Source organism: Dama dama, chromosome 4, assembly GCF_033118175.1.
Source record: "Dama dama isolate Ldn47 chromosome 4, ASM3311817v1, whole genome shotgun sequence".
NCBI classification, from domain to species: Eukaryota; Metazoa; Chordata; class Mammalia; order Artiodactyla; family Cervidae; genus Dama; species Dama dama.
The window spans coordinates 39,724,776-39,734,510 of record NC_083684.1 but is presented as its reverse complement, the minus strand read 5'-3'; the positions used below and the strand labels follow the sequence as shown (position 1 = coordinate 39,734,510).

Below are 9,735 nucleotides of genomic sequence, written 5' to 3'. Positions count from 1 at the left end.
CCTTTACTCCAGATCCTTCCTGACTCCCTCTAGCCTTGGAGAGAGTCCCAGGCCCTCCCCCAGGGCCCCAGCCCCACTGGTGCTTCTCCACTCTACAGACACCCTGGGCTCTCACCTGGGAACTGGCACCCCTGCTCTTTCTGCTCAAACACACTGTTCCCATCTCTCTGCCTTGGAACACTGGTTGGAATTTAATTCCTTCACCAGATGAAGATATCACAGTCTGAGCTCAGTGCCCATGGCCCTGAGCTTGACTCATCACCATGGCCTCTCCGATGTCCAGAACGGTACTTGATAGAACACAGGCACTCAATGGGTATTTGCTGCATGAATGATCGAATTTATTAATCAGTGCATGGATGGATTGTCATGTAGGTGGCTTTGGTGGCTGGGTGGGGATGAAGGGAGATACTACATAAGCTGTAGCCAGTGCCTGCCTACGGCAGCAGGTGGCTGGAAGGAGAAGGCCACGTCACCCACAGCAGGCTGAGTCCATTTTAATGGCCTGGCAGTGAGGTGCGTACATGGCGGAGGCCCGCAGAAGAGGTAATGCTGAGAGGGCAGCTCTGCCCACTCTTCTAATTATTGCTTGAGTCTTTCCGGGAGTGCCAGCTGCCTGCCCCAGAGAGTTTGGCCTCATCTGTCACAGTGTGAGCTCGGGGTAGGGCTGCTGCCACTGCCAGTGGGGAAGACAAGAGGAGGTTCCCAGGGGCCTTTGGGTCTTGGAGAGCAAAGGCAGCCTCAGGCTTGGGCCACACTCGGCTCAGGTCCCTTCCTGTCCCCAGGGTGGCTGAAAGGTGTCCCCTGACTTGAGGGTCCCGTCAAGAAGCCTCCAGCGTGGCCAAGGAGCAAGCCAGCTGAAGGAGGGTCCACAGCAACCCCAGGCAGGGAGCCTCGGATGGTTTGGTGTCTGCTGACATGGAAGCCCTTGGGAAGATGGTGCCCCGGTGACTGGCTGGGCAGGTAGGCAGCTCAGGCCCGGAAGGAGGCCTTGACCACACGGCCCTTCAGTGGCTGTGGCGGCCGGAAGTTGTTCACCATGTGGATCCTCTCATCCTCCTCTGAGGTGAAAAGCAGGCTCCGGAATTTCTCCATCTTAAGGCAGGAGAGATACTCAGGGCAGAATGGGGGAGCTGTGGTCCCCTCTGACCCCAGACACATCATCTGGCATACCCTGCCCAGCCAGCTCTGCCCTTCTCTCCTCCTGCCCAGAGGGCTTGTCCCCACTTCTCCCCACTCATTTCCTGTTGGAACCCCAGACCTCAGTGACTTATTCACTAAAGAGCCTCTGAACCCAGGTCCTGTTCTGTGTAGCTCCAGTTCCAATCTTCACTCTAGCTAAGAACCGTCCACAAATGCAGCATTCAGATTCTAGCACGCTAGGGGTGGTCCCAGTATCCAGGGATCTCTCCTTCTAGCCTGTGTCCAGGTCCTAATGACTAACAACCAAGCTGACCCCCACCCAAGAATCTGAACATTTATTAGCAAAAAATGGGAATCTTGACGGTGGGACCGCAGGCTGTGGGCTGCTATGGTCACGCTGCCCAGGTGTACCTGAGTGTCTCCTCCCTCCATCTGCTGCTCTGGGAGGACTCACCTGTCTCTCAGAGATACGGATGGGCTCCCGGAGCACAATCCAGGTGACGCTCTCGCTCAGCGGTGGTGTCGTCAGGGACCCGGGGTAGGTCCAGTAGTGCCGGCTGGCAGGCAGGAGGCACTTGGGGTTGAAGCAGCTGAACTGGGCCTTGGTGCCCTGGGGCAGGGTGGAGGACCCAGGAATCAGCACAGACCTCCCACCAGGATGAGAGCAGCATCCTCCCTGCCCATTTCTGTCAATAGGATTTAGGCTTATATGACCCACTGAGGCAAACTGTGGGCAAACGTCTGTGATCCCAGAGGCCATCTCCCAGCCTGGCCGGCCCTCTTTACCCATCCTTTTGCATTAGGAAGCTGTGGTTCCTAAGCTCTTGGGGCATCATGTTCTCTCCTTTGCCCTCGACAAACCTCAGTAATGCTGCCTGTTGGAGGACCATTAAAGTGATAAGCATCTTATGAATCCTATACCAAACCAGACCACATGCTGGGCACACAGTGGAGCCATGGGCCCTGATGACAAGGAGTCAGTCGCAGCGCCCCACAGCTGCGGACCTGCACCCTTCACCTCTGCAAGGGTCTGCTGCCAGGATGGAGGAGTGGGAGGGCCCACTCCACGATCTAGCCTGGCCCTCCCTCCCCTCCCAGGCTGCTCTGGATCAAGGGCACCGACCCCTGGTCTCACCTTAAACCGAACCATGTAGAGCGCATCTGTCAGACGGTTCATGCTGGGGTGCTCGTCCCCCGTCTGTCAGAGAGAAGGCAGCGTGAGCCCAGAATTCACTGTGTTCTGTGACTCGGGGTGGCACCAGGCCTCCCATGGCCCTCTGGGTCCCCGGTAACCCTCTCACCTCCAGGAAGACACCGACCACAGCCAGGCCATCGGGCGCCGAGGCCGCCTCCCCAAAGGTGCTGTACTTCTTGGCGTTCCAGTGAACCAGGTGCAGCTACAGGGCAACAGCAGGCCAGGCCAGTGCTTTAGTGCCTCCCAGGGTCTGCGAGAGTTCAGGGCTAGGCTTCCCTCACTCCCACAGGACTCCTGGCCCCCCTGCAGGAGGGGCTCCTCTGGGAGCCATGGGTCAAAGAGCATTTACCGTGTTCTAGGTCTGACCCTTTCCTGAGCCCCAAGGGACCAAAGAGCTCAGGCCCTGCCCTCCATGAACTATGAAATAGATAATGACCATCTAGTGTGACACCTCCCTGAGGAAGTGGATCCTGCAGCTGAGGCCAAAGAATCAGAAGAGGGTTACCCGATGGAACTCTCGGGGCAAGGCATTTTAGGCAGAAAGAACAGCATAGGTAAATGCCTAGAGGTATGAAAGAGCCAAGCTTCGCAGGTGGCTCAGTGGTAAAGAATCCGCCTGCCAATGCAGGAGACACAGGAGATGGGGGTTTGATCCCTGGGTCTAGGAGATTCCCTGGAGAAGGAAATGGCAACCCACTCCAGTATTCTTGCCTGGAGAATCCCATGGACAGAGGAGCCTGGCGAATTATAGTCGATGCGGTTGCAAAAGGGTAGGACAAGACTTAGCCACTAAACAATAACAACGGCAACATGAAAGAGCCAGGTGCGGGCAGGGATTCATTACATGCAGGTCAGTATGAGAAGAGGTCAAGGTGAGATGAGGCCAGGCAAAGCCAGGTCACACAGGCCCTTGAAGGCCAGGCTTAATCCTTCAAGGGTTGTTGCAAGGCTGTGATGGGACTGGATTTGCCCTTCAGAAAATTCCTTCTGGACACACAGATCAGCACAACAGTGGGCCAACTTCAGGTGGAAGACCCTGTGCTGAGGGTGGGTGGAGGTCCCCTAGGGGACTTCACTCCCTCCAGTGCCCCACACTGGGCACCTAGCAAACCCTTGACCCCCAGTACCCCACTCCTTCCCCCATCAGGCAGAGGAGGGTCTTACCTCGCTGGGGAATGACTTGCCATCCACCGTGTGCTCCGAGCCCACACCATGCTTCTTGCCCCAGTGGAAATGGAACTGCTTAAGCCGGTAGGGCCCATCCAGGGGGCCCCCAGACACCACTGCGGGGAGAAGGGGGACCTGTAGCAATAGCCGCGAGAGATCCCACACTGCCTGAAGGTGGCAGTACTAGCATTGGGGCAGTGCCCAGGAGGGGGGTAAACTTTTCATTTGGAACATTCCTGGAGCTAAGTGGACTTGGATCGGTCCCCACGCAGTTCCCTTATGCCTTTGACTGGGCCAGGGCAGAAATCCTGGAGGCCTGTAGGTGGCAGAGGAGTCTGGTACTGACAGGGTACATCTTTCCATCAGGCTGTCCTCCCCACTCCTGCCCACCTTCCAGTGGAAGCTGGGACTTTGCCTCTCAGACCCTCTTCGCCACTAATGGTAGACGTCCCATGCCTGCAGCCCTGACTCAGAGCTGGGTCAGAAGGATTCTCTTCTTTAGTCTTCATGGTAACTCAGAAGGACAGAACCTATTATTATTCCTATTGTATAAAGGAGGAACCGAGAGACAGAGAGGGCAAGGTCTTGGTCCAAGGTCACACACAGCAAGGCACTGAGCTAAGATATAAGCCCACATCTACTTCATGTGAGTCCAGAGCCCAAGGCCCTAATCACCAGGCTGTGCTGCCTGCCCAGAACCTGGTGGCTCCCCAGGGCCCGATGTACAGAGGCCAGCTCCTGAGGGTCCCCACTCCAAGGGTCAGGCCCCTGTCTTGATCAGAGTCCCGCCCTCATGGCCTCTTTGGCAGGGCCAGTTTATGCTGGTTTTGTGACTTTCCTACTCTGATATCCAGCAAGCAGAGGCCACACACAAGGCCTCCTGGGACTGATTGAATTTCTAGCTGAAATAGATCTAGCAGTGGAGGGAGCCCCCGCCAGGTCTGAATGTGAGCTCCTGGATCAGGTGACAGCCCTGGGCTCAGAGTTCCACTAGGCCCCTCCAGGATGGGTGACCGGGGCAGGGCCCTGACCCCTGTGGGCCCCTCAAGGAGGAGGATAATGGGACACCCCAGAGGCCCGGTCTCACTGTCCTGCCTCACCTGGGCTGCAGGTCTGTCCATGGCAATGCTGGGTGGTTAACTGAACCTGAAGGTTGTGGCTCTGGGTTGAGGCCCAATCAGGATGCCTCCATCCTGGGGAAGGCCTGTAGACTGAGCTTCTGATATGGACTGTGGAGGCTCACTCTTCCAAGCATGCCCCACCTGGGACTCCATAGTGTAACCCCTTAGAGAGTGACCTCCCTCCCTAACCCTTGAGCTTGGCTTCCTCAGCCTGCTCTCTGCATCCTGACCACAGAACACACTGCCATTCACGGTGTACTTACAATGTGTTCAGGCACTCTGCAGACATCAACCCCCACAGTGGCCTAGAGGGGGACACATTGTTACCCACCCTGGCCAGATGTGGGACAGAGGCTCGGAAAGGTAGGTCACACAGCTAGGAAGTGGCAGGGCCCCAACTCTCTCACTCCTCAGCCTACTTTCCTTCCACTGGGCCCCTAACCCCTCAGGCCTTGGCATTCTATTAAGGGAGGGAACCCCAGCCAGGCTAGAAAGTGAGCCCCTCGATCCATGGTCCAGAGGAATGCTCCCTTGGGCCTCCCCTACCAAGAGTGGCCTTCACTGAGCTCTTTATGTCTGAATTGACCCCTCAGTGTCCTCTGAAGGTTATTCAGAAGGTCCAGTCACTTGAAAACTACTCTTTCATAAACTGTGATCTTAGGTGCTTCCCTGGTGGCTTAGTGGTAAAGAATCTGCCAATGCAGGAGATGCAGATTTGATCCCTGGGTTGGGAAGATTCCCTGGAGAAAGAAATGGCAACCCAGGGCAGTATTCTTGCCTGGGAAATCCCAAAGGACAGAGGAGCCTGGCGGGCTACATTCCACAGGGTCGCCAAGAGTTGGACACGACTTAGTGACTAAACAACAACAACAATGTCATCAAGAGCCCCATGTTCTTCCCCAAAGCTCTGGGTGAGAGCCTTTTACTTAGAATTCAGTACCAGGAATGCTATGTCTCTCTTCGGAGGATCTGTTGGATTTCCTCCCTTCTGCAGCAAGAATTATAACTGATCCTCTTTCCCTTTTTTCCTAACCTAACAGAGAACTCGGGACTAAGCAAATAAGATCATTCCTATCTGGCTTTCCTCCTCTTGTCTGCCTTTTGATTCTCTATTTGAAATCTGAGTTCCCCTGAGTACTTTCATTGCATGTATGGCGGGCAGGGGTAGGAGACAGAGGGGCAGAGTACCAGTCACTTCCTTATGTAAGAAACTTTAGCAGGTTCCCCCCTTGTCCCACTCGACCCCCTCACAGGCCTGGTCATAAGGACAAAAATCCCTAAACTAAGGAGCACTCCCAAGCCTTCTGTCTAGGAATTTATCATGGAAGAATCCTCTAATCCCAGGGCAAAGAGACCTTGGAAGGAGCTGCCACAAGTTCCCACTGGGTTCTCTTTGGTCCAAGATGGTTGGGATTTGAGGCTGTAGGTGGGCTGGAGATTTCAGAGTAGGACTAGGCAGGTTCTGGCCTTCCCCAGTTCACTAAGTTTCTGCTAGCCCATCTTACAGGCAGGTTCTTGAGAGGAATAAACCAACTGCTTATGACCTTAACAAGGGCCCTGGCACGCAGAACATTTTAGCTCCATTCTCTTTCTGCTGGGCTTAACCAGATCACACAGAGAGGAGGGTTTGGCCTTAGGCCACACAGCAGGTCAGTGATGAGGCACGGAGTGGAAACAAACCTGACCTCAAGCACTAAATGAAAGAGAAGAAAGAGAATTAGTGTTTCTTGTGCATCTACTACATGCCAGCACTACAGACATCACTCCAGGTTTTTTCATTTTTCCTCTCTGTGACCCCAGGGAGGGAAACAGGGTCTTAATGCCCCCATTTTATGCATCAGGAGACTGAGGCTTCACAGCTGGTGAAAAGTGGAGCCTTCCTTTCCCAGCATGGTGTTCTGCCCTTCTTGAGCCTACCCCAATCAGGTTAGGATTCCAGGGAGAAGAGTGCCAGGGGCTGGCAGGGGCCACTTACCAGTTCGGTCATCACTGTCATTGAAGTCCACTTGGACAGAGTGGCCATTGTTGGCGATGCTGAGGGATGTGCAGGACTCATAGGAGATCTCCAGTGGCTTCAGGCTGGGTGAGTACACAGCCTGGCTAGATACGATATTGATTGGTGACTGGCGGTCTCCCTGGGCAATGGGATACAGCTTGTGCCAGTGTGAGGGGCCTGCAGATGGTGGGAAGAGGGCAAGGACTCAGGCCAACCCGGATCTCAGGGCTGCAGATGAGGGCATCTGTGGGGGATGGTCTCCGTGCTATATACTTTCAGAGATCAGCCCCTGCTCTGGAGTCACATGGTCTGGAGCGTCACTCCCAGCTCTGCCACTTCCCCTCTTAGCCTCCCCTTTCTTGTCTGTGAAATAGCCTCCCCAAAGCTCTCTACCCACAGCTGATAGGAGATCCAGAGAGCTAATGCGCGGAAGGGAGCACACAAAAACTACAGGCTCAGGGGCAGTTTGGGGTAGTGGGGCCTCCCCGACACCCAGCATATGTGTAGAGAGGTCCCCAAATCCCTGAGGTCACTGACCCGACCCTACCAGGTGTCTGGCCTCTTCTTGAATCTGACCAAGTTCCAGTCAGTGTTTGTAATAATGATGACAAAAGCTCACATCAACTTCACTTTGGCTCTATGACATGCATTTGCTTCTCACAATAGCCTTGTCAAGTAGAGACAAGTGTGATTCCCATTTCACAGATGAGGGCACTGAGAGTCACTTGTGCACGTGCGCATGCACACTTGGGTACAGGGGTAAACACACAGTGTGTACATGCCTTGCCCCCCAGCTGCCCTCCTTGGGCATGTGCAGGTCCAGGGAGATTTTCATGAGTGCAGACATATGTGCACAGTGACCTGAGCTCACCGCATCCAGAGCGGGCAGGCCCAGTAACATATGTGTACAAATGTGCAGCTCTTCCAAGTATCTCTGACACACATATATGCACCCTCATATGTAGATACCCCCTATTGCAAACCCTGGTCTGCACTAAGAGACTACAGCAAAACACATGCTCATGCACATACATGCACACCTGTGTGCACACCCACGAGCACCCACCACCTGCCTCCCAGAGATTCCATCTGCAGCCGAGAGGCTCGGCATCTCCCTGGGGAACATCCTGAGATGCAGCCTATTTTTAGAGCCACTGCCGGCTGGTGCTTCTCCCCGTTTTTGGCTTCTTAAGTTTTCCTGAGAAAACAGCAGCAGGTGCCGACAGAACTGTGTCCCCAGCGGATGACTCAGAAGCGTGGCCCAGACCCACTGTGGGTTATTTTTGAAGTCCTGTGAGCATGCCGCATGCCGGCACCTCCATCCTCTGTCCTTCCCGCCCTCACTGTCCCTCGGCCAGGTGACCCAGGACTGGGCGAGGCACAGCAGCTTCAGGGAGGCCAGCTACAGGGCAGACCTGATGCAATACTGGACATTCAGTGCTGGTGGTCAGGACTAGCAAGAAAGCTAAAGTCAGGGGACTTGGACTCTGGGGGAGGCACCCAGAAGCTGGCTGGAAGCAGGAGCTGGGGATGGGGGGAGAGAATCTTCTAGGAGGGTCCTGTCAACCTGCCCCTTCTCTGCCTTTCTCTGCATCTCTGTAGATCTCTGTTGCCTTTTTCTGAAAATCTCTTTCTAGCTTTTGCATGTCCAAACAGGGCTTTCCCCTTCAAAATATGCTCCTCTGTGCTTGGGACCTCAGAGCAGGGGCAAAGACCCCACAGCACCTCCCTAACTCTCTCTGACCCAATTGTAAGCCCCAGAGCCCCAGACTTGGTACCCAGGACCCCCATCCACCCCTCACAGAGTGCCTGCCTCTCTGCAGATAAGTAGGGATGGGGGTGTTCCTCCCACCAGCACTCCCCTTCTCCCACCCCCACCTGCCTTGCCTTGGTTTCCTCTGGATCTTGGTTCCTCGGGGAAGGCTAAGAACTCTTATCCCACATCCCCATCCCAGCTTGGTAAGAAATAGCCTCAAAGGAACTGCCCTGCCGCAGACCCACACTCAAGTGGTCTGGCTCTCACCTTCTGCCTCTTCTCCCTTCCTCTGCATTTTAAGGAAAGTGAGGCAGGATCGAGGAGCTATTCTCCGCGTCAGACCAGGAGGCTGATGTGGGCCACCGGCTCCCTTGTCTCACACCGGGACGTGCTCAGACATCCTGCCAGAGGCAGACACGCAGACACATCCGTGCGCCCTTAGATGCTCCCTTCCTTCACATACCTGCCAACTCGAAAGCTTGGACACTTCGACGGTTAAACTCTGCCAGGGACACCGCGCCCTTGCCCACGCGGAGCCCAGCTCCCGGGAGGTCACCGCACACCAGCCGTACGCGCTCCCCGCACAGACACCGCGCAGCGCGCTGCGTTCGGACCGCCCCCAGCTGCCCTGGGCTACCTCCACCCGCTGCGCACTCCGGCGGGCATGAGTGAGTGAGTGTCCGGCCAGGGTCCCAGCGAGCTGGGTCGTCAGGGGCTGCGCGGAGGAGGAGGCAGGACGCGCTTGGCTCGCTGGCGGCGGGGCCGGACGGAGAGCAGCGCGCACTTTGCGCCAGGTGCGGGGGAGCCAGGGCTCTGACCCAGCGGGTGGGCCGGGCTCTGGGGGCTGGATGGGAGAAGGGTCCCCATCTCGCCTGGAGGATAGGGGGCTTCCAGGTCCCGCTGGGTGGGAGGGTCAGGGACGAGTCCCAGTGGATGGGGGCCGGCTGGGGTCTGTGCCTACCGTCGTTCTGGCCGTAGCCCCAGCCGTGGTGGCCGGTCATGCCGCTGCCGTCACCTGCCGGCTCGGCTCAGTTCTGCTCGCTCGGGCTGCGGCTCCGGCCCCGCTCGCTGCTGCGGAGCAGCCTCTTAAAGCGGCGGCAGGCGGGAGGAGCGGTTCCCAGGGGACCCGCCCCCCCACCCCCTAGTAGGGCGAGAGAGGCTGGCCCTGCCCCGCCCTGCCCTCTCCCACCCACCCCGCAAGCCAGTTGAGCCCTGAGTTGAGATGCGGGCTGTGTGGGGGGTGTCAAGGGGACCTAAACCCCACCCCCACCCTGACCCTGGCCGAGTCCTATTCCTCCTTCCCTCCAGCACGTGTACAGCCTCTGGGGCAGGAGAAGCCACCCATCATGAGGGCCGC

The 9,735-nt window shown here is 56.6% G+C and overlaps 1 protein-coding gene across 2 annotated transcripts; it reads right to left on the bottom strand.

Moving 5' to 3' along the window:
• Positions 1-328: 328 nt before the first annotated feature.
• Positions 329-9,474, bottom strand: CA7 (carbonic anhydrase 7). 2 transcript variants are annotated; one of them, XM_061138668.1, is made up of 7 exons: positions 9,340-9,474; positions 6,602-6,799; positions 3,503-3,621; positions 2,445-2,540; positions 2,279-2,341; positions 1,598-1,829; positions 329-1,095 (listed from the first exon to the last, which is right to left on the bottom strand). In XM_061138668.1, the coding sequence occupies exons 1-6, from the start codon at positions 9,377-9,379 to the stop codon at positions 1,605-1,607; spliced, it is 741 nt and encodes a 246-aa protein (XP_060994651.1). In that variant the 5' UTR covers positions 9,380-9,474; the 3' UTR covers positions 329-1,095; positions 1,598-1,604. The 2 variants fall into 2 exon arrangements, with proteins under 2 accessions (XP_060994651.1, XP_060994650.1); XM_061138667.1 differs by having other exon boundaries at positions 1,598-1,753.
• Between the last annotated feature and the right edge of the window lie 261 nt (positions 9,475-9,735).